Source organism: Amia ocellicauda, chromosome 1, assembly GCF_036373705.1.
Source record: "Amia ocellicauda isolate fAmiCal2 chromosome 1, fAmiCal2.hap1, whole genome shotgun sequence".
NCBI lineage: Eukaryota > Metazoa > Chordata > Actinopteri > Amiiformes > Amiidae > Amia > Amia ocellicauda.
In genome coordinates this window covers 52,709,048-52,734,257 of record NC_089850.1, presented here as the reverse complement: position 1 = coordinate 52,734,257, position 25,210 = coordinate 52,709,048, and the positions used below count along the sequence as shown (strand labels likewise).

Here is a 25,210-nt window from a genome sequence, read left to right as displayed (position 1 = left end):
TTTGACTTTTAATTGTTCCTCGTGGAATTGAGGAATAGAGAAACACATAAACTGCAGGGCAGAGAATACAACATGACGTCTTTATTCTGTTGTACATGAAAGCATGAAGAATACATGTTTAAGCCCATAGTGCTCCACAGTGTGCCAGAGGCATCAGCATTGGGTTCTGGGAGTCTGACACCATGTTAAGCTTGTTCTCTGACAATTAAACCTTAACCCATGCCTTGGGAAACTAAACTCTATGCACCAGCATGCATTTTCTTTTCCTTTTAACTATTCTTACATTGGATTATTTGATTTGAGGGATGCAAATTTGGGAGGAGAAGAAGAAGAAAGTTAAATATCAGAATATTCATCCATTCATCTGTGCAAAGCTGCCAGCAATTGCTGTATGTAATGGAAACATCTGTGGGCCATGTGCCCACTAAGTAGGGAGTTTAACTGTTATTGTCCAAATTAGTGACATTTCAATTAGTGTTCAAACTAATGGCAGTCCCACACTAGTTAATATCTCACTCATGCCAGAAGCAAATGACCCAGCACTCTTGCCATAATTAACCCTTTATCTACCAGTTTTCTTCTGCAAAAAGAAACTAGTACAATTTAGAAACTCCGACTCTTTTCCTCTCCTGCTGCTCTCAGCCTCCCAGTGTTGCACTTCAGCACAATGCAGCCTTCCTGACTGGGTACTTCTTATCAGGTCTTGACCATTTCCCATCAGTTGCAGCTGAGAGAAGACCGACACACAGTTACCATACACGAGCCTCTTTCTAAATTACTCTGCTTGCTTTAAAAATCTTGTTTATAGTGCTGCAGACCACTTGCAACTATGGACTTAGGAGCAGAGTAGCCCTGGGCTGGCACCAGTGCTGTAGGGTGTTTTTTTGTGTGTGTTTGTAGGCTGTGCCAGAGGGTAATATTTTAGATTTGCTCAGCTGATTAAAACTGGATGTCTTAATTGCATATGTTGGTCTAACTTAACAAAAAAAATGCTGCTGATGATGATCATTGACGTTTTTATTAAAGAACACGTTGTGTGTAATTAAATCAACTTTGCCACAAATTTAAACTTGGCATTCTATATCTATGTCCGCAATACAAATGACTTGTAAGCACTGCGCTATGGTTTCTACAAGCCCTCAAATGAGTAAGTGGGCCTCCTTGGAGGTTGTATGTTCTCAAGTTCTCGTGTGGTTGTGAATCATAGCATACGCGTTTGTTTTTGACGCACTTGTCAAGAGGTTTTTAGCATCAGAATGAAATGAGTGTCCATGTTGTTTTACATTGGAAAACACATTTCAATGACAAGAACCGCTGTCCTGACGGTTGCAAACAGAAGAACGAGGGATAAGGCACTCTCGTGTCATGTTAAAAATAGATTGGATATATATACAATACACAGTTTTCACTTAATATATCCATCTCTGTAGGCGTTTCCTGTAAAAGGTTTTTCGTTTCTGAACGGTTGGGGAAAAAATTGCCAGTCCCCAGTTTCTTTTCAAAGGTCCTTTTAGAAGTGAGATATGCAGTTGTGATTAGTGATAGAAATGTTTTAACACAGGATGAAAGTTGTAGTAGTAGTGGTGGTGGGGGGGATACATTGGAACACCAGTTGAACTGTTAGATTTTCTGATAAAGCACCAAATGTGGGAAGTGTATTTGAATCTTCAGCAGAGCTTTTGGGGAACACCCTCAAAAAGGCAGATGACATGTTAAACTCAAGGTCTTCTGTTTCACTGCTTGATTGAAAGAAAAAGAGTACTATTTTATATGACAGCAGCTTATAGTAACTCTAGCTTGGTGTGAAGTTGGGAAGAGAGAGAGAGAGAGAGAGTGTGTGTGTGTGTGTGATGGGGACTGTAATGCAAGTGTAGAGTAGGTGGCTTTGTAATAGCCTATGACTTCATTGTTCATTCATTTTTTCCCCCCCCCCCTCCCCTTTCATTCATTCATCCTGCTGTATAGACTGCTTTAAAGTATGGGTCGGCTGCAGACGGTTGGTTGCACATTTAGACGGAGAGCAATGATCCTGTCCCACAATGGAGGTGTACGTGTGTGCCTGCGTGCCTACATGCCTGCGTGCCTGCGTGCCTGTGTGCCTGCGCATGTGGGGTGACCATGTGGGGCTGGCTTTTTAAGTTGTTCTTGGGGGAGGGAACAACAGCCACAGGAAAAAAGGAAAAAAAAAAGAAACAAAACTGCACTTGACTGCACTTGACAATCCTGTCTTTGAAATACGCATTGATTAATTAATTAGAATCCTCTAATTAGCAAATTGAGTGTCAGTGTTGATTATCAAATTCAGCTTCTTTATTAGAGGTCATCTGAATCCCTTGTGTGGTGTTTGAAGCTTGTACAAATTCACTTTTCTGACTTCCCCCCCTTTGTGTACAGTGCGATGTTGATAAGGTTGTGAATTATTCGTGTTCTCTGTGGTTTACAATAATGTGTGCTCCAGGAATAGGCATCCCCCTCCTTGGCATTTTTTCTTTTAGGGATAAGATGGTATTTAATGAAACTCTGAACTGCATACATGCTCTCTGTCATGGCAGCCATGACATCTCCTGACACATAATTTAACATGGACGTTAGAGTGTGACTGATGCATCATTATGAAGTGTGAAACAATAATGTGGTTCATGTATTAATTCTTCTGATACAGGGATGCTGCCTAACCCTAATCATTTGAATGGGAGGTCAAAGGAAGTGCTACAATAACTGAGAAACCATATATAAGATTGGTAATTGTGCAGTATTGTACAGTCAGGCTAAAGCCATAATACCGCTGGGGCTGTGAAATCTGTATGAAAGTAATTACTCATCAATCAGTGATTTGAGATTTATATTTGTATTATTACTGGTATTGTTCAATTGGCTGATGTGTTTAGTATCTTCACTCCTCTGTTTTGTCTAGAATTGTCTGTCTTTAGAATTTATTGATATTCCTTTCTTCAAAATCTTATGTTTCTCATTTAAAATACAGGAGTTTCCCAGTTTATACATTTTTCAGAAAACAATAATGCAAAATCTGATGAAGCCATTTCATGCAAGGTGATTTATTTTCTTTCATGGTTATATTTATTATATAGTATTGGATATTGGATGGATTGCATATATTGGATATATCTGTTCAGACGACAATGCTCCAAATGCAAATAAGTGTATCTGATATTGATCTAAATCAAGTAGAAAAGATGATCAGTTGTAGCAGCAGTTAACTGTATTTTTAGAATTATGTTTTCTGAAAAGCAAGTAAATGATAAATACATAAAGATAAGACAAGTGATAAGTGAAGTGACAACACAGTGATAACTAGAAGAAAATGTACTTAAGCAACATTTGGTCAACAAGCAGTGTTTCTTTATTATAATCTTGTCTATCTCTGTAAAGTTTTGTTTCCTTCTTCTATTTACAGCTACCTAATATATCTTGATTTTGAGTTGGAAAACTGTGTTGTAAGGATACAACCTTTCTTTAAACAGCATTTGTGTTTTGTTTTAACACGAGTAGCTTTGTAGTACGGGTTGAAAGAGGCCGAATTGGAAGAGAGTGTAGTTGCTTCTTATCTTGTTTTTTAGCAGTGTATAGGAGAAACATTTTTGTTCTTTGAGTATACATTATTCTGAAGGGCATAAAGATCACTTACCACTCCTGACAGAAGCTCCGGGCCAGAGAAGAGGAGGGATAAACATGCACGTTGTGAGGAGAAGGATGGGGGGTGGGGATAGGAAGGGTGGGAGATGTAGCTGAAAATTATCGATGACCCCTCCAAGTAGATGGCTATCAAAGCCTGAGGATTTGAATGAAAGCGTTCAGTAAAGAACGCCCTGTCAACAATCTGCTCAGTGTATAGGGGCATTGTGGTCAGTAGCTTTGTCCAGATGGTTTGCATACCTTTTGCCATCAGTTTGGGTCAGGAATGTATTCCCTTAGGAAGGGTTACAGCCTGGAAATGAACCTAACATAAACATCCTTTCTTCCGTGCCCCCCAAAAATAATCTAATCGAGATACAGGGCAGCTTAAAAAATGAAAAAAGAAAGAAAAGGATGTTGAAGAGAACATATTGCCAGTTTGTGTTTCTAATTAACTTTTTTGTGGGGGAAAATTTGTACATTTGTGACATAGATCACTTTGTCCTTATTTGTCCTTTGGTTGCAATTCCCTGTGTGTGTTACACTTACGGAAATGAGAATGAACTTTTCAGAATATAAGAAGATAAGAATCTGAGTGTTGTTCTTGTTTAGTTTTTTTTAGTTGATGAAAAGGGAAATGGGGAGGACAGCAGTTGAATGATTTGTGCACTAAACGTATTTTGGGAATTTACAATTTATTAATAGTTTAGGTAACTCGCTGCATGAATTTGCAGTCACACTTCATCAGTGTAACCTATTCAACATGATTACCATATAAAACCACAGTGTTTTCAATAAATCCTTTATGTCAAGGGCCACACAACTTGCAAGCATGCAGTGAACAGTCAAAGCCATTTACATTTTACTGCATTTAATTTTGGTGGGGGGGTTGTTTTATTTTTGTTTCTGGCTCTCACTTGCAAACTCTGGCTAATTTCTGTTCCCATGTTTTGGCTTGTGTAATAAAACTGTTAGATATAATCTGTTTTTTTTTTTTTTTTTTCTCCAGAAAGAGTTAATCAAATTTAAACACTCCAGTTAATGTTCTTTTCGTATTTATTCAACATGTTCTGCATTTGTGTCCTATAATTACGCTAGGTAAATACAATACTTGATAAGAATTTAAACATCAGGGTCCCTAACTAGGGACTGTATAGGCTATTATTTTTTTATATGCAAGTAAGATAACCCATTACATGTGATCTATCGAAGAAACGGAAACAAAAAACATTCCTTTTTGCCCAATTTGCAACCTTCCTGTAAAGCGGGGGCTTGTATTAGTGAATTGATTTTGTTGTTTTCTGTGTAATCATTTAACTAGGGGTTTCTTTTGCAAGTGTATGTTGTATTTTTTGTTTTTGTTTTTTCATTTAGCTTTTTTCATTAATATAACCCTAATAAGAGAAATATTAAACAAATTCCGTTTTGAAATGGGTTGTTGACATTTTGGGCAGAGGGGTGGATTTTAATCTTCACTTATCTAGAACCTGTTCCAAAAACAGAGCAACCAGGACTTGGCCATTTAACAACTTAACACAGTGTTCTTGCTCTCCAACTTTAGCATTGTTGGGCATTTTTTTAGCACTGGGTAAACAAAAACTTTTCCAGAATGTTTTGAATGAATAGGCTTGTTTGGTTCTGCACAGAATGTTTTTGAGGTTAGGGATTTAAGCCAAGCAAAACCTTTTAAATGAGATACAGACCAAAATGGATATAGATGTACTACTAGAAAAAAAAAAGACAAAAAAATCTTCATACAGGCTTAAAATTAACTAGGACTGTGCCACAGTCTAGAAAGAGCAGTAAAATCAAATCCAAGCAGCAGATAACTCAAAGACCTTTTTTTAAAAACAAACAAATCAATGGTCAACCTAACTTCCCTTGGCAGTGTACAAAGGAACTGTGTTAGCAAGGCAGTTTTTGAACTGTGCTTACAATGGCAGTGAGTTGAATTAATTAGCAATTATAAAGCTCTGCTATAGTCACATACCTAAACAATATTTAATGGGACTGACACTATGTATGTCTTCAGTCTACTTTCACTTTGTTTATGTAGGTAAGGTTTAAGGGCTTTAAAGATCTGTGCATATACAGAGAACTAATAACCCTTGTAGATCTCCTCTTAATTTCTTTCTGTTGGGTTTTTCTTATACTGTATTAATGTGCCATTATAAGAATGTGGTTTTATCAGCTTTAGGGCTGTAATAAAGTTCCAAGGAGAGTTAGTAATGAAAGCGCATGTAAATTAAGAATAATAATGAAACATTAATGCCTTTATTTATTATGGTGTTTAAGATTGAGGTTAGATCTATTTTCCCCAAAGGGGAAATGTTTTCAGCAGGAAGAAAAGTCTATTTTTCTTCTATAGTTTGACTTAAGCTTGAAGTTTGAACCTTACATAATTTTGTATGCAGTGTTAAAAGTGTTTAAAGAGGTTTAATTTAGTAGACGTGACACATTGAAAACAGCAATTAACAAAGTTAAATACTATCTTTAAAGCAAATTATGTATCATTGTTTGTATGTTTCCAAGTGCTGTTCAGATGTTTCCCAGTTTCACATTCTCCTCGCTTTTCGCTGCTGTGTACATACGTTGGCGATGGCTGTTCTTTAGTTCAGCAGTGTGTGGCATGTGAGTACCTGTCCAGTATTTTGCACTACCAAACCATTTCCCTTTTCTCCACAGCAGGGAAATTTCTTTGGATGTGTCCCCTTCTCTGTAATTTGGCTGTGCTCGCGCATCTGTCTGCAAGCATCCGTGCCTCAATCGGTCTTTCAGTAGGAAGGTTCCCTAACAGCTCGGTATCGCTATTCCATTAATCAAAGACACTTCCAGTGTCCCATTACAGAAACACAACTACTCGCCCTGTCTCTAGCAGACAGCTTACCAATTCATCTTCTGGAGAAAAGAAGGGGCCTGGTGCCTACCTGTACAACTGAGCTGCTTAAACTACCGGAAGACCCTTTTAAAATTGTTTTCTCTAGGTCAGATGCACAAAAAAAAGGCAAATTACTTGTCTCAGGATCCGTGGGGATATTTCAGAGGGGAATAATGCACTGAATGTGTTTGCCAAGTTGTTTGTTTATTTAAATGCAGATGAAGTTTTAGCTACTTCACTGCTTTCTCCTGTTGCCACTGTCGTATTCCATGAACTGACTTGCCCCGGAGGAGGGAGCGTTCTCCTTCGTTTGGGAATGTGTTTACAATAACATCCCTTCCAACGACACACAAGATACCAATAAACAACATTTTTAGGTTCAGGTTCCTGGCTCAGTGTCTTAGGATTTAAAGAAATATATACTTTTGTTGGTGAATTTGAAAGCATTTCGCAAAGAAATGCAAAATATTAGCTCTCATTGCCTCATAAATTTTAAGTATACAAGTTAGACAAAACCCTGGTGAGAGTTCCAGGCATGAATGTCTCTTGATAGTCTTTCACATTAGTTTGGTCTCAGTAACATCTAGGCAGACATTCAGAATGTTTTGTGTACAATTTAATTTATAAATGTCTTGCATTGTCACAGAAAGACGAGTTTAATCTTTGTCAGGTTTATAATCATTAACTGTAGTCAATCCAATGTTTAATGATCACCGTATTAAAGAACAACTAGCATACAACACACACACACACACACACACATATATATATATATATATATATATATATATATATATATATGAGAGAGAGAAATAAAATGCCAATTAATCTACAAACATCAGTAATAACAATCTTGTTCATCACACATTTTGAGGTAATTTGCATTAAACGTAATAAATAAAAAATATAAATAGCTGGAAGTACCGCCATTTAAGAGCATCTTAAAACATTGAGTTTCTGTTTATTTTTTAACAGGACATTCATAGTCCTTCACACTTCATTCTTGGGCACCGGGTTCGTTAAAAGAAGAAACTCGTGTGTAGTGTAGGCGCCTCACAAACGTTTTTTTGAAGCTGTTCATTTGATTCTTGCAATTAGTAAAACGCTGCCTGCAGACACCTACCCCGGCTTCACTCCGTGGCAACCAAAGGGCAGATGAAGACATATTGAAGTCTGGATGTGTGAGATGCATGCATGTGCCCGTATGCTATTAATTAATCTTTTGTGGTGTGGCATCTGCTTAAAAACATGACACTTATTAGGGGCACTGCTCCAAATGGAGTTGGCCTCAGCAGTGCGGTTCTCAGACCCCAGGTGTGTTCTCCATTCCCACTTATTGGATCCGTTGCAAATTTGATTGATTCAAGCTCCGCACAGGCACTTACAATGGCTGTGGTGCACACAAAATCTTCCAGCTGGCAATTTTTTTTTTTCTCTTCCCCCCCCCTCCACAACCAAATGAAGGTGGAAGAAAATAGAATTCACTGTGGTGCAAAGAGAGGACATTTCCCAGAGACAGATATGCCAAGACGAGAAGTGTTCTCTAGTTAGAGAGAGAGAGATTTTTTGGGTTATGTTATACATTTGCTATTAAAATGTAAAAGCATGTTCTTCAGCTGTTACCCATTCTTTGTAACAACGGGAGGTAGCTGCATTAGTTAGTATTTTTCTTGGAATCGGTAAATTGGGTGATAGAGTGGACGTCATCTCCTTGATGTCTCTGATCTCGAGTAGCATTTCTAAAAGAACGGGGTGACCGCGTTCAGAGCGATTTTAGTTTTGTAACAATGCCTGTTTTGATTCAATCTCACAGTGGAAGGTGTGGTGAAGATGACACATCACTGCAGCGCTGGATATGAATGGATTCTGCCACTGTTTAATACTACTCTTATTCATATCATAATTAATAACAAAATATGATATACGTAGCTTAATGCTTTTACTGCCTTGTCACTGCAGCATGTACTTGCTAAATTACTTTTTATTAAGTGGATGGCAAGCAAGCAAACCTGTAACATTTTTTTTTCTTTCTTCAGGAAGTGTTTAGAATGTGATAATTCTTGAAAGTAATTGGCAGTGCCTTTTTTTCACCTGACTCATAGGTCTTTTTATTCCATTTTCTTTTATTTAAATGATGCAATTCCAAGTCCAAGTGTGTGCTATTAAGGATGAAAATGCAGTCGTGTCACCATAGCCAAATATACACTATGGTTGTTAGGAAATCTACTTTTCTCTCAATTTCTCCCCCCTGCTGATTTAAATCATGGATCATGTTGTAGCTTTTACAGTCCAGCACAATAGAAAGTATCACAGAAGCCCAGGCCAAAAACCTGTCGGCAGTTATCCTCCATTAAAGAGGTAGTTTCAGCCTGGTGCAAGAAATTGCCAGTATTATGGCCTGCATGTCAAGACTGCAGTGTAATAACATAATCCTTGGCAATACGTTGGTTCAGCGGGACTCAAACTTGGCCTTTTGACCATCAGTTTGAGAAGTTAACTGTAGGACATTTATCATGTGTGTGTTTTAAAGACCAGATCAATTAGTCTGCCGTGTCTATCTTTAATTTCCACATTTATTTTGATTATATTGGATATTTTTGAAGATTAACCAGAAGTGAACTTGAATGACGTGAATGTCACCATGGTCAGACCACGGTGAAGTAAAACCTGTTTGAGAAAGCAGCATTATTACGTGGAAAACCACAGAAATGCAAGGGACATTAATTATATAACCATGCTAAAACCATGGCAATACTGCTGAGTTACGGTGCGCATTTACAGTGGTTAACTCTAATAAGCGAAGACAGCCGACTCTTCTTCTAATTATTATTATTATTATTATTGATCCAATAATAGAAGTGAGAGGGAACATTGTGAGTGAGGACTGTTGAAAATGACTCTGCATGTCCCCGTTATTCCCTGATCTATTCCAGTGAGCTTGCAGGGTGCATAGCTACAGTGGAGAGACTGGTAGTCGGCTTGTTTATACGAGCCTGTATACTACAGCCAGGCTATTTTAATCCGCTCTGTTTTAGAGGGAAACATCGGGGGGATGACTCTGCAGATGTTTTGCATTGCAAGCTGAGACTTCAGCCGATGAAAAACCCCATGACTGGTGGCACAAGTGCTTCAGCCTCTGCAAGGCATCTTGTCCCTCAATGGAGTATTTCAGTGTCAAATGCTAAAATGAATACAGACTTTCATGATTCTGTAATCTTATTTTAAAGAGATGTTTATTGATAGGCAACTTTAAAACTTTTTAAACATTGCTTGCTTGGCTTCTTTCTTTCTTTCTGCTTATTTTTTATTCTCGTAATAAATATCCCAGACTTTTGAAAGTGTTAATAACTGTTCTGTCAAATTCCCCCCCGAGTTCCCATTGTTAAATTTATTCCATGTGGTTTTATGTACTAAAGGACTGTTTAATGAAACACCGAGAGAGAATCATGTATCACTTTAGTGGTTGTGAGTTTGAAAATTAAAAGCAAGCAAAAGTACATACATAATGAAGTGTAGCTTTTTAGATCTCCAGAAGCCATGTGACTGTATTCTGTGAAATACCATGCTGGATAGACCTGTTTGTTGGCTGAAAGAATGAGGTCCTTGTTTAATGGTGGACCCAAGTTCCTCTTAGAATTTTTGCCCCTTACATAAGGATCCAGCTACACCACTTTTCTGTCCTTTCTTTACATGGTTTCACAGTAAGCAAATTGGAAAGTAAAAGAATGTTGCTGAACTGTAAAGTGCTTTCTTTCTTTTCAACATTATTGCACAGTAAAAAAATAAAAAAGGAACACATTCCTTGCCAGTTTATGTTCAGTTTATTTGCAGAGTTAACTGGAATGCAGTTTGGAACCTCGTACAATAAATGGGGTCTATGCTGTTGTGTTGTGCTGTTGCAACCAGTTGCACTAGAAGGCCACACCCATTGTTTAATGGGTAGAACCCCTTGCCTGTCTCATGCTGACAAAAACAGTGCAATTACGATACAGAGGCTCCATTTAAACACTGCAGAGTTTTCATTTCTAGGTTTCCTAAAAGATGCGTTAGTGGTATTGTAAGACACGTATGTTACGAAATAACCAGTGTTTGCAGAGTTTGAAAGCACATCTCTTGTTTCATGTTCTTGTTTGAATTTGCAAAAAAATTCAATGCATGCATGTGATGTCATATGCAAATTGAGTGAATTATATAAGTTACAGATGGAAAGTTTCCGTCTTTGTTGTTTTTGTTGTTGCTGTTTTTTTTGTGTTTTGTTTTTTTTTCCACAAAGATCTCTAAAGTTAGACATCCTTGAGGTTTCTGGTGCTTGGCTGAAGGTGATGCCCATGAATAATTTATAGGAGAGGAAGTACTTGTCTGAATCTTTTTATAGAGCAACCACTCATAAAAGTGGTAACCTTCTAGATCTAAGGATAGAGAAAAAACAAAACCAACAACAACATTAAAACGAATAGAAGGGAACAAAAAAGGGAACTTGAATGGAAATGAATATTTTTCAGGAAACCGAAAAGGCTTGGTATTGATTTTTTTTCTATACACAGAGAAGGCAGAACTGTGTCAGTGGGAGAATACAGAGCCCAATGCAATATACTCTACTCTACATTAGTGTACAGTAGGTGTCAGTTTTCTTCATTTGTCATTGTTGCTCTTGTGTTTATAATCGTAAACCATGCACACACTCCATTTGATGGGAAGGGAGTATTGGGGCATGTATATTTGAGTTGTCTCACTGATTTGTATACTGAAATAAGCCGGGCAGCTTCTTCCCAATACTGACATGCAGTTCTATATTAGTGTGGGAACAGCTTCTGGACTGGAGAAACTGTGTGAGGACTGAGGGGGGTGATATTCTGAGGTATAGAAAGGCTTACAAATCACAGAGGGGTAGTTTTAGGGTCTAGGGTAATGGAAAGATACTATCTGAAGTGGAACATTGTTGTATTTATTTTTGCCATACATTATTGTTTCAAAAGGGCAAAGATTTGAAGCTGTGAAAAGCAGCATCATTTCAAATGCCCCACATCACAGAGAAAAATCTCAAACGCCAAGGGGACACTAGCCGTGAGACTTAGCCCCGAAGTTGTTACAAATCTGTGACACAATCGTCGATTAGGATAAAACTTTGTCCTGGCACTGCAAATAGGAGCCCTGGCTTGAAAGACCACATGTATGTGGGACTTTGGGAGTAAATTACAAGGAATGCTGTATCGCTTTCCTGGATGACATCATTGATCTTTGTTAAAAAACCCTGCAGTCCCCCTACCCCCACCCCCCGTATGTTTTTGATTTTGTTGGGTTGCGATGAGATTTGGTGAAATTTTGCTTCGTGGTGTGTTGCTGTCATAAGAACACATTGGCAACAACATTAATAAACGGGAGCAAACTATGAGCCATCAAGACACTGTGAAAATGCCTTCTTTGTATGTTTAACACACACTCCCCTTTTAAAATTTAAAGAGGAATAATAAGGGATGCATGATAATAATTGCAGCAGGCATAGCAGTAGTAGTAGTAATTTGAATAATAATAATAAATAACAATAATAATAATAATAATAATAATGACAAGTCTCAGAGGAAACAAATGTGACTTGCATGGGAGATGCATGTTAAAGAATCGACTTTAAAACAAAGCCATTTTAAGAGTTCATTTTGATTTGGATGTCGTTGTTTTTTTCCTTTTTGCCAGTGGCAGCCTGCATCTTGGCTTATCTGTATGTCTTCAGGCAAATTGGGGTGGTAATTTTTCAATATAATAAATAACAGCTACATTGCGGAGTAAAGGTTAAAGCTCTTCTCTCCCTGCTACTCATATATGCCTAGCACGAGCTTGCAGCAGTTTTGAGAGTGTGGCTGGAATTCATATGAAATGCTTTGCTGCAGGGGAAAGGGGCGAGTCATTGATATGTGCTGGATGACACTCTGATAAACAGCCTGCGCTGGGAGGAATTTCAGGAGCATTTTATACATTTTAATTAAAAAAAATTATCAGGAACAAAAGGATAGGCAAACACAGGGGTGGAACAAAATGGACTGCGACAATCTGTGCTGCATTAAAAGCAGGTTCCAGGGAGAGCAAATAAAAAAGAAAAAAACACATTTGTGTGTCTGCATACTGTGTCGCTCTTTGCCTTTTAAAATAAAATCTAATATGCCCTTTTTTTTTTGTATAAAAATGTACCCTGCCTGTGATGTCACCATGTCCTTAACCCCTTGTCTCATTGTCATTGTGTTTGCAGAATTTGTAATGGCTATGATAAGAGAATGTCCATTAAATGGGTTTTTATTAATGCCAATTGAAGGGTTATAACACAAAATGAAATTTCACATAATTTCAGACATTCTGTGTTTTTTTTGTTTCTTCTTTTTGTATCTATACTTTTGCCATCTGATTTACCATTCTTAAGCCCACTTGATTTTAATGGACTGGAACCTGCTCTTTAAGAGATTCCATGTTTTTCCTTGCATGAGAAAATGGAGAGAGAGAAATTAAACTGGCATTCTGAGATTTTAGGAAAGAGGCTATGGCTGATGAGTGTCTGTAAATGGAAATAGCAATGCCAAGAAAACAAGAACAACAAACATTTCAAGAAATAGGCTGCCTGATATTCTTGAATGTCGAGTATTCTCACTTTACCATTCAGAAATGATGGCTCCGGATCATGGTTTTCCCTGGAGTGTTTTAGGGTGAGATGAGGAAAAAGGAATTGGAAACATTCATTTAATACAATTTGAATCCGCGGCAGGTTCCATGGCTCCACTGCCACGAGTTTTAAGACCTGGGTGAAGGATTAATTGATCGTATAAAACGGCACAGAAAATGTCTGGAATAAAGGATTAGATGAAAAGGTCCATTTCTCTCACCCCTGATCGGATGCTTAACTTTGTGTTTTGTGGTTTTATTGGGGAGGATGGTAGAGAATGTCTGTTTATATCTGGAAAAGCTTGACATTTCAAATGATTTTAAAATAGGTCCATGTATTTATAGTCCCTCCTTGTGTAGCTTCAAGCATGTTACATTTTCAAAACAGAAATGAAGTGAGTAACATCAAACATACTGAAGAGTTTTAAACAAATAAATATATAAATCTCAGTTCAATTGGCCATGTTTGATTATGGCCTCAGGCACATTACTAAGCAATTTTAACTTTTTTTTTTTTTGGCGCAACAGTGGAAATTACATTACTGATGCCTCTTTTAGGAGGTTATGTGAATGCCTGCTACAGACTGGGCATAGAAGAAGGCAAATTGGTCACTATTAAACTGTACCATGTTCTGTTTTTTTGGGGGTTTCTTTTTTCACCCTATTATCTAATGCGATTATTTAATGAAGCAAGAAATAACTAAACTAAATGATTGTAAATAAAGGTTTAGCTTGTGGATTCAGCAATCACAAGTATAAAAAATGTTTTACAGTACATGGGAAAAAACCCCAAACTCTGCACAAAGATGTGGCTGCGATAGCGCTCTCGAAAACTACTGAAATCTTTATTAAGCCCGGCCTCACAGTAGATAGATAGACAGATTGTTTCCCCTGCCTCGGCTCTCTTCTCTATTGTCGGGCACTTTTGACAAATACCTTAATCTGACTTTGCACATGGGACACCATGCTTTTAAAGAACCGTGTGGGACCTTCCAAAGGCAAATTAATGGGCCGTGCACTACAGTGCTATTCAGCAGTCCAATTCCCAGGCACATTCAACTTGCTCTCTTCAATTATAATTTATTTTATGTAAATGCTGTCTAATGTGTACACGGCTCCTTGTTTTCATGTCATATGGGGTTCCACTGTGTTTTGCATTTTGCTGTTTTGTACAGTTTAATTTCGGGATGTATTGTCAGTGCCAGAGGAAAAAAGGAATGGAAAAAGACTAGCAGCATATTCATGATCACACAGAGAGTGCTTTTTATTTGATGACATTAAGATGTACTGTACACTATCCCTTGCATGCTTTTCATCAATTTCAATAGACTTATTCCCCCCCCCCCCCCCCCCCCCACTGTTTTTACACAATGGACATAAATTAAGGTCACAACAAGACCATGGAGAGTGACCACACTGACTCGTGTGTTTTTTATCTTTCTCTGTTTTACGAAGACCGCAAAACAATTATCATCTTGATGTGTCTGATTTTTTGTAATCAATATGTTTGTTATACTTGTCCTGGTTTTTCCAGACCACTATGGTTTGATTAAAACTTTGCATTATTTTATTGCCAAGTAATTTGTTCTCTCAGAGCATTTTAAGAATGTTATTGACCGCTGCTTTAGTATCTATTGCATTGAAAGTTTAAATGAAGAAGGGAGAAAATGTGTGTGCATGCTGTGCAAGTTAACATTGCACTTGTGAGATTAAATATCAATCCTCAAAATCATCTGCATGACATTGGAAAAAGAAATTGAACAAAACAAACCATAAATAAACAAACATTTGCACAGTGTTTTGTTCAAACTGTTTAACAAGTCTATCCAGTTATCTTCAAAGCAATTTAAATTCATTTTCTTGTCTTACAATAGAATATAAACTGTTTTCTTTTCTCTTTTGAAAACTTCCCTCCCTTATTCAGAAGAAGGCTTTTTTTTTTTTTTTTTATAAATCTATTTATGGGAAAATAAATGAAACGGTAGTATCTGTAGTTGTGCTGGGACCACGCACAAGGCCTATAACGACAGGGAACCTCCTCCATTATGATGTATTGCAGAAGGTCCTGCCTAAAGTTAAAAAGTTCAGATTTATATGGCCCTAGCTGTAACAGCTCAATAACGCAGGCCTGTAATCTACTCTCATTTCAAACAGAGCTCTGATTTACGAGGCACTGCGCCACTCCAGCTCTGAAATGAGGTGTTCAACATATGCTTTGTTGACATAAATTTGAAATTTATTGCTGTTGTCAAAACTGACTGTTGGACAAAGTCGCTTATTAACTGAGTAAATGGCTCGAGAGAGTTTTATGTCAGCTTCCTTAATGACTACAGTCAGTCTGCTTAAAGTGAGTAGCCCATATACTGTTTCGGCAGCATAGCAAGCCTACAGCTGGCAAAGGCAGGGGGAGGGGGATGGGGGGGGGGGGAGAAAAAAAATGGGAGCTGCCACAGTTCACACAAATGAGAGGCTTATTTGCAATTACATCTGGGAAAGGTCGCTGCTACTTGGTCAGAAAATATTACCAGTAATGATTGCTTGGCGGTATCGGTTTTCCTCCCAACTTGTCTGCTCTTTATCCACTGAAATGGGCCTGCCACCAATCACTGGTGCAGTAAAAATATAAAGCCACACTGAAAGGAGGCTCGAAGATACAAATGTGCTGCTATGGTTACTTTTTGTGCACGGCAGATTTACTTGAAAAATGCTGACCTTTTTGAGGCAGCTGCCCGGTTATTGTTTTATACATATGTAGGTAGACTGTCAGCAAGATGTGTTTACATTTACGCATTTTAAGAAAAGGGTGCAGACTTGCAGACGTGTACTTTTGTAAGCAGTGTTTTGACTGATCTTGACATATTTTAATATGCATTTTTTTTTGGTCCCTATGATTTCCTATTTGTTGTTATTTGTGCAGTACAAAACTCAAACAATATCCAGCTTTGTCTTGACTTCATTATTCTCATTACAGTGATTTGAAGTTGTCGATCTTTTCAACTTAATCTGCTATGGTCCAGATGCTATGATTTTTTTTCTGCTTCTTAGGAACAAGCCAATATAAGGCACTATAGCAATTAATACATGCACATTTTAAAGGGAAAACATTTACATTTATTTTATTTATTTTTTGTTCGTGTTATCTAATATATTCCTAATTTGAAAAACAACATGAAACATACATTCTTGTGGTCCCTCCACCCTGAAATGTGGAAATGTTTGCTGCCCAGTTGCATGAATGTGCAGTTGTTTTTTACAATTAATTATCTTATTCCTTAGATCAGGGCTGAAAATTTGAAAAATCTTACAGATCAAGAGCATCGATGGTGACTTTACTAAAAAAGCAAAACAAATAGTGTCCTTTGTCACAGCCAACATGTCCGAGAGATTGTTCTGGAGGTGTGTATACCTCCACTGTGTCCCATCTCCAGCGTGCAGCAATTGGTGTCCTTTTGAAGTGGCTTTTATTTTGTGAGGCGTTTACAGGCCTGTTTAATTACTTACAGCTTGCCAAAGGGCTCGACTTCTCCATTCTTGCCTTTGTTTGTTTGTTCACTGCAAATCCCCTTCCAGAAGACTGCTGTTGGGTCTTGGAGGTATGCAGGGGCTGTTTTACCGAGCCTGCGAGAGTTTAGTTTTTCTTTAGATCCCAATTAAGTAGTACCATGCCTTGTTTATTATTATTCTGAAGTCTGATGTTCCACACCTAATTTGTTTCTATGACGAAGTTATACTTTCTTGGATAGCACTACCAACGCACCCCCCCCCCCACACACACACACACTCCCCCTTCACTTCAGATGTTCTTTCTTCTGAGGAGAAATCACTTACATCTTGTTTAATATTATTTTGTGTTTAAAATTATATTTCCAACATATTCATCTTCGTGTTCTTCACTGAGTGCAAAATAATAACATGTTTTGCCTGGCAAAAAGAAATACAAGCAACACGTGGAGACCCTGTACATATGCCTTTTTGTCTCTTGAGACATTTACTCATTTGGCACTGAAGTGCAAACAATGAACTAATTACTTTTCTGGGAACAATTACAGAATCCTGTAAGCATGCTAATAAAATGAAATTTGGACTACGACTTAAAAGAAATTACCAGTGTTTCATGTTTGAGTATTGCATTGCTCCACTAAAGCAAAGAAACCAATAAAACCATATAAAGGCTTACCTGCAGACATTTAATTTAATCTTTATGGTGGTGAGTTGGTTAAGATTGTCTCAAACTGTGCTCTCTCAATCAGCGCTCTGTCTGAAGTTCTGTGTGGATTGTTGCACCAATTTGTAGTTAGTCATTCACGAGGTGCTTATCTATCTTGTGGACACTAATAATATGTAGGGTGAACATACAACTCTGTGGTCACCGGCACACTTTGAGAGAGGACGGGCTTTCAAAGACGCCCTTAATGTGAAGGAAATTAACATGTAAATTAGGCATTTCGGCTTTGCCAAGATTAATACTGGTTTTATGGCCATGCGCAGCAGGCAGGTAACACTGAACAACCGTTCACTATTCCTGCCCCAAGACTGATCAGTTGATCTGATTTAATCAGTAGAGAAGTTGTGTATATAAAGTGATTCTTTATTAATTAACAGGAGATAAACCTTAATGCTTAACCATATTAATAGCCTATCTCAGCCCCAGCCCCTCCCTGTAGGATGTGTGTTGGGCAGGCAGAGATTGGTGGAACTTAGAGCCACTCTTCTGAGCTCAGTAGATCAGTAACCAGCAGCGATCAGGGTCACTTAGTGTAATGAGGAAGGCCACCGATTGACCATCACAATTTTATCATGGGAACCCAGGGGGACAGGGCTGCGGGAATGAGGTGATGTCAAATTATAGGACATCGGCGCTGAGGAGAAGATGGACAGACAGGCAACTTTGGGATCAACGACCCGAGTGTAAACCGCTGGGTGGGAGATTGTGGCTGGATTGTGGTCTGACTGTGTAGATTTAAAATCATCATCAAAATGATGCATGCATAAATAAATTACCTGAATGCATACATACATAATGTGACCATGCAAAATAGTTTATAAACATAGTTTCTGTATTGAGTAATCCCACCAAGAGTTTACCCCCTTTTTATATCAGGCATTTGTATATATGCTGTACTCTTATAAGCACTTATTACAGTTTGAGGTTTTTCAGTAGAGTTTCTGATTTGACCTGTACTAAGCTAACTTGGCAAATGATAGTGAAAACCCTTGGCCCTCTGCTGCAGACAGTCTCTGTTGCGTATGTTTTTGTGCTTCTGGGTTCACATACTCAGTGGGACAAATATTTATCTCGCTTTCCAGGAAAAGAGTAAAAATGACTCGCTTTAAACATAAATCAATACACTGCCATTTGCCCTGACAACTAAGATGTACACAAACTTATGTACATGAACATGTATTCAGACGTTGGGAGTGTAGCACTGTGGTTCACTTCTTCCAAACTGGCTGACAGGTAATGAGCACAGCTCCCTCCCAGGAGGCTGACTCACTGTTTTTAAAGAAACCGACACGTCTTGTTCCGAATGCGACACATCTGTTTTTAACGCATTTTTAGGATCGTGATGTGTTACTTTTGAAATTGCACAGGGATTATTTAAGTGGTACAGGCACAGGACCTAAGGTACCAGAACGACTTATAATAAAAATAAAAATAAAAAAGTACATTCCAACCATATAACCCCTAGTTATCAGTTATAATCAATTCCACCAGGGAAAAATTACATTCTGTATTCTATAATTTAGTTATTAGTGATCTGAAATGAATATGCTGATTTAGTAAGCAGTGTTAAAAAACAACAGTAGGAAATTGGCATTATTAGAGGCTTATAGCTGAGGTTGTGTTTTAGCACTTTCAAGGTTATAGGCCCCTGTTTGTGCATCCTGGTTTACATTCCAACAGCTTGTTAGTGTTTGGTGTTCAGATCGCCAGGTAACCTTCATGCAGAATAGCAGTAAATGATGACTAGCAGGTCATATGTAAAGCTGCAGAGGTTTGTGTTTTCGAATACTGAAGGTTGATGTCGAGCCAAAGCAGAATGCAGGGCTCTGGATTGCGCTCTACCCCTGGGATATAAACCTTTGAGTACTCACCTAGTGCAAACATGACTTGAATGAGTTATGAAATCTTCTGATATTCTGCTGCTGCTATCAAGAACCCGCGGCGGCCCGTGGTGGATTCCACGGTGCTCTGTGGTCGAAATTCAAAAGATCAGATTATTGGCTGTGAATTAAACACTTATTTTATACCTTTTTTTTTTTTTTTTTCTTTGTATAAGTGGTATTGACTGTTTTCTTTGTGTTCAGCTATTTAAAATTTTATCCAAAATATAAAAGAAATGCACAAAAATTAACTTTTGCCATTTGTATTTGTCTTCTCTTGCAGAACCCTGCACAGCGGAATGAAAATCTACGGGTGTGAGCTGTGTGGGAAACGCTTTCTGGACAGTTTGCGCCTTCGGATGCATTTGCTTTCTCACTCAGGTAACCGACTTCGCATGGCTGGATGTTGCTGTGCAGCCTCACATGACACCCGACCTGATTTATTTGTTTATTTAGTACTTCTGTACTCCAGTTATAATCTTATCCAAATTATACAGTTCACTATAATCTTATCCTTTGCTTCCGCCTACAATTTAACCCAACCTGAGGTCTGCTGTATACTGCTGTCAATTATAAAAGAGCATTCTCTCAAGCTGTTGCCCTGAATGCACCAGTACTGGATTTGGAGAGATTGTATGACTGAATACTATGTTTGAAGTTAAGGATAAGCTACCAACAGGCTTCAGAGAATCCACACAGTTAGTGTGAAGGATTGATCATAAAGAGGGCACACATCTAGACTCTATTTACAAATTGAATACACAATCAAATACACACACTGTATGTATGTATGTATGTATGTATGTATGTATGTATGTATGTATATAGATAGATATATAGATACACACACAAATGGAATACTATATATATATATATATATATATATATATATATATATATATATATATATATATATCTATACACACACACTTTCAATGCATGAAAACCCATAAAAATACAAATCATCTGTTTAGAAACTCGCAAGACAAATTTCAGCAGACTTGAAGCACACTGCGGCCATTTCACTCATGAGCAGCATAAGATTTGTTATTTAGAGGTTTAACATTCTTAAAATGGTATTGTAACCATTTGTGGTGGTGTGATGAATTGTGTTTCACACTGTTCTGTTGACATTAGTTTTTAAAACTCACTGTTTTTATGTAATCAGTTATGTTAAGCAATTTGTTTTATGCTGTTTGACAGATTTGTTTTCAAAGTTTTTGGCTGTTACAATAGTGAAGAGATACAAACACTCCATACACTTTGCATTCTTTAAAAATCTATATAAAACCATGCAATTTTCCATAAACTATTTACAGGCCCCTGAATTAAGAGAGAACTTACTGTGTTTAGGCTGATGTCTGAAAATGTTGCCGTGGTTGCTCTGCTCAGTTCAAAGAACAGGTGGAGACAATGTTTCAGACTTCCACCGTTATTGGCCACTCACCCATCAAGGTCACTGTGGTCTACAGGAATGAGCTGACATGCCTATTGACATTTACCGCAGCCCTCAGTCAGAAGAAGGTGTCTGGGCTGGTGAAATCTTTTCTGTGCTTAATGTAAGGTCTACCAGCAGGATTCTTTGTGCAATCAAAGACTGATCAAGGGATGAGTCACTGTGCAATAAGGATATCCAATGGGTCATTGCCATCTTCACTCCTAGGAAATTAGACGGGGCTTTGGCAGACTCTTATATCGCACTCTTAGCATTCTGGTCTTTCGGGATCGATCGTCAATACCTACTGTAGTTCAGGAGGCCGACCCGATTTCATTTAAGTTCCACTTCACTTGTGTAACAGCTCTGAACAGGAATGAGCTTGTGTAGGGCCTCGAATCACACGGCTCTCTCGCACACACTCCACTGTCAGCAGCTGTTAGGGTGAAGCGCATTTTATGGGAATGGCTGGTGGTGGGGTGCTCAACTTGATGAATTAGGAGCAGGATTGAAGTAAATAGACGTGTGCTTTTTCAATTGCAGGCCCTCCCGTTCCTCAGCTGTCACCTTGTTTATTTAATTGTCATGCAGTGTCAGGACAGTAAAGTTTTTTGTTTTTTTTTAATCCATGAGCTAATCTCTAGAAAGCAACAGTAGATGCTTTTTTTAAAGGTGAAAGAAAAAGAAAAAGACACTTCCCTTTCATGTACATATCACTGGATTGGTGCAGATACCTAGCAGCGTGACGTACATATCTAGCATGCTTTTTTTTTTCTTTTTAAATAAGGGCCCATTCAGGACTCGAACGTAGCTGTGAAGCAGTGAAGTGAGATAGGGCATCTTTCACACACAACTTTCCAAAAGCATCTATACTACTGCTGCCGCACGTGTAGTAGAGAACCGCACCGATGCTGCCTTTATCTCTCCATCTCCTTCTTTTGATAATATTGCAGTCTATTTCTCTTTTATTTTTTTTCCACACTTTTATTTTTTTTTAAGCTGTTGATATCTTTGATCCTAATCACAGTTTATAGTAACGCCGGTAAGTTCACGTCTGAGGCATCCGTTCGGCACTGCTCACTAGAAAGAGAGAGAAATAGAAAGAGAGAGCGCAGAGCGAGAGAAGAATGCACTTTGGTATGCAGTATGTATTGTGGTGTACCATTTCAGTCCTCCCCAGCCCCCTCCCTGCTCTGCTAGTGCAGGCAGTCACTGTGTTTATTTTATTGTGGAATTGGCAGCAGGCCAATCTGGGCTGGCTGCCAGTGCAATGGGTACAGTATGTACAGTTAGTCTTGCGCCAGTTTTTTTTTTTTTTTTTTCTCATTGTCTGGGGGTAGTGGTTTTAGTGGTGGTGGCGGGGGGGTTGCTGAATCATAGGGAGGTGGAGTTTGGAGATGTCTGTTGTTGTAAACAAAAGGATAAAAGGGAAAAAGAATATAGTTGAGGCTTTTAATAGAAAGCCATTTTCTTCTCTCCGGGTAAGGCTAAGGTTGTTACTGCAGTGTTGGTTGATGGTGGGTTGTGCTTGTGTTCCTGTACACAGTGCCCCTGCCTGTGTGGAGTGACTCAGGCACCTTCCAGATCGACACACAGTTCCCAGACGCTCCAGGTAAAGACTCCCGATGCTCATACAAGCAAGCTCTTTAGCGTGAATACATGTACATTTAGCTCCAGCTGGCCCCTCTGCAGGCAGTCAGACAAGCACTTAATGCCCCCAGCGTTTATTTTCAAGTATGTGAACACCTATGGACAACAACTTAAGTTGTCCAGGACTGTTCCACACAGAAAAATATGTAATATATGAGTCACATAGTCATGAACCTTTTGACTGAATTTTTTGTGGTTTATTTTGTTTTAGTTTTGTTTCCCCCAAAATGCAGTTTGAGGATGAAAGAACAGAAGGGAAGACATTAACATTCATCATACCTAAAAGTTACAGTTCACACGCGTCCCTCTAATAAAATTCTCTTCCAAAAATAAATGCAGTACAATGATGGTGTTGTACAAAAAGTTGACAGCCATTTTTTTTTAATGAAAAGGCTTGTCCTTGTGACATGTATAGCGTAGTTGAGTGACACTATCATTCATAGACCCTGCACTGAAATGGAAAATGGAATAAATAAAAATAATGTTCTAATGTCCTTCAATAACACCCCTTATGTTTTACCATTCAATGGAGATTACTATTTGGGTTTTGGCTTATAAACCTGAGGATGAACTGCTAAAACCCATAATTTCCTTCTGTCTGAGTATTACTGCTTTAATAATGTTTTGACAGCCACTCTATTTTAACATCCTTTCCAAAGTACTTCTGAGCACCAGAGGATACTGGAGAGTGACATGATTCACGTGCATGAGAGGCAGTGGTCATTAACGCTAAAGATTTCACTGGCAGTGAGAGCTAATCCCAATTTTAAGGGGGGAAACAATGAAGAAGTTGCCCAATTGGTAAAAAAGAAAGAAACCGTACAACCATCTGCTGCTATTTTTCTTGTTCATTTTTAATTTTTCTTTCCCAATTGAAAAGGCAAGCTCAGGGTGTGTTGAGTACAGACTAACACAGGCAACGCTGTGGAGAACACAAGCTCCAAATGCTTTCATTACACATCCTGAGTCGCAGCCCTGTCCTGGATGATTAAGCCTGTGAACTATTTTGAAGAGTGGCAGGAAAGTGGACCTTTCTAGACTTAATTAACCCAACGATCTTGGGCGATTCACTGAACGCAAAGTTCAGGTTTTGACCAAGGTTGTCATCGTGTTGAGGGAATTCCAGATTTGATGGGAAACAGTGGCAATGTTTTTAATCTCCTATACTTCTCATATTTTGTTGTTTTTTCTGTAATTGTTACTGCATGTCCACCAACACAAAATGCTACTGATTTTCATATACTTTTTTTTTTTTACCTATACATAATCTTTTTACCATTTATTTAGTATTTTGCTCGGTAAAACAATGGATCTTCTCCTCCAAATCAATTTTGCGTAGCTTGGTCAGCACAATAGGTCGAATGGCCTCCTCTCATTTGTAAACTATCTTATGTTCTTATGTTCTTATGTTGCAGCAAGTCTCTGAGGGCAGGGATCTGCTTTAGAAACGGTAAAAAGCTGCAAATTGCAAATGTTTAACTTGATAGAGAATGCCCTGTACAATGAAACAGGCTTACAGTACAAATACTCTGTTACTCTGGAAGTTGGGCTTAAGATCTGATCGCAAGCCTTACAAACTTGCTTTCCTCTGTGTCGTGCAGGAGCTGCCAGTGTGTAATTATCAGTAGTTGACATGTTGTATTTGAGGAATAGGCTTTGAACTTAAAGTTTGCCAGCATGTGGTCCAGTTTTCATTTGCAGTTCATTTCAGTTAATTTGATTAGAGGTTCGCTGAAATATCATAGAGTTTTCATTCCACTGTGGCTTTAAAAACACAGGAATGATCCTGCAGTCAAGGTGAATGAGCTGCAATAACAATCCACCCTTTGGTCTAATGCACCGTTACTCATCAGCATTAGATGTCAAAGTGCAGGGCTTGCGTTTTGCTTAAGTAAAGAATGCATTTCAGTTTGAAAAGGAATCTCTGGCATACGCTACTGTACACAGGTCATTTATAAAAAAATTATCCTTCATCAGACTGCATGGAAGATATTGAAAACATTACTGGGCCCCAACCGGAGCCTTTTAATATTGACCCGGTATTGACTCCATCCATTGTTATAAACTGCATCTGTGCACTAATGACAGATTCCAGGGCCTTACTGTATATATGAGGGTTTATATGGGTCATGTGCTGCATTAAATAAAGCGGAAAAAAATATGTGAAGCATTTCAAAAGAAGAATGGTGGGGGGGGGGGGCGGGCGGGAGAAATGCTCTCACTTGTTGTGCATCTCCCTAGTTGTGTGCTCTGTTCTTTAAGCCTGGCGCTGGTCCAGCTCTTCCCTTAGAGTGATGACATCATCGGCTGCCGGCAGGTCTGGATGTTCTGCCAGCATTCCAGAGCGTTTATGATCGCTCGCAGATGTGTGTCCAGGAACATACTGTACCCAAACCAGAAATTAATGAAACTTGACTGCTTTCCAGGTCGCATATTCTGAAATGGGGAGAGAGAGAGAGAGAGAGAGAGAGAGAGAGAGAGAGAGAGAAGGGCTAAAAGGAGTAGAAACACGGACAGGAAAGGGGTGTGGGGTTGTGGTGGATCGAGGGCTCTAAATAAAACCAAAACAAAATTGAAAAAGAAAAACATTCTGCAATGCCATTTATAAATTTTACACCAGCTGATGAAAAATGCATCTCCCCCACCCCTCCCCTTTCCTCCCCTCCAGAGCATTAGCCGAGGATGATGGACAGAGAAAATAAATCGCCTTAGCTTCTGTTTGGCTGCGTGCCCTCACTTCTCTCTGGTGATTTAAACCCATAATACTTTCTCTGACCTGTTGATGTACATTAAGCTCTTATTTAAAACAACATTTAAAATTATGCCGGGCATAAATCTTCTCATTAATAAGGTCCATAGGAGAT

The 25,210-nt window shown here is 38.5% G+C and overlaps 1 protein-coding gene across 2 annotated transcripts in view; it reads left to right on the top strand.

The window, feature by feature from the left end:
* Positions 1-25,210, top strand: part of zbtb16a (zinc finger and BTB domain containing 16a) — a 125,353-nt gene that overhangs the window by 34,498 nt on the left and 65,645 nt on the right. For both annotated transcript variants that reach the window (XM_066708498.1, XM_066708506.1), the window contains exon 3: positions 19,545-19,642. In XM_066708498.1, coding sequence (XP_066564595.1) covers positions 19,545-19,642 — 98 coding nt within the window. The remainder of the gene's footprint in view (positions 1-19,544; positions 19,643-25,210) is intronic.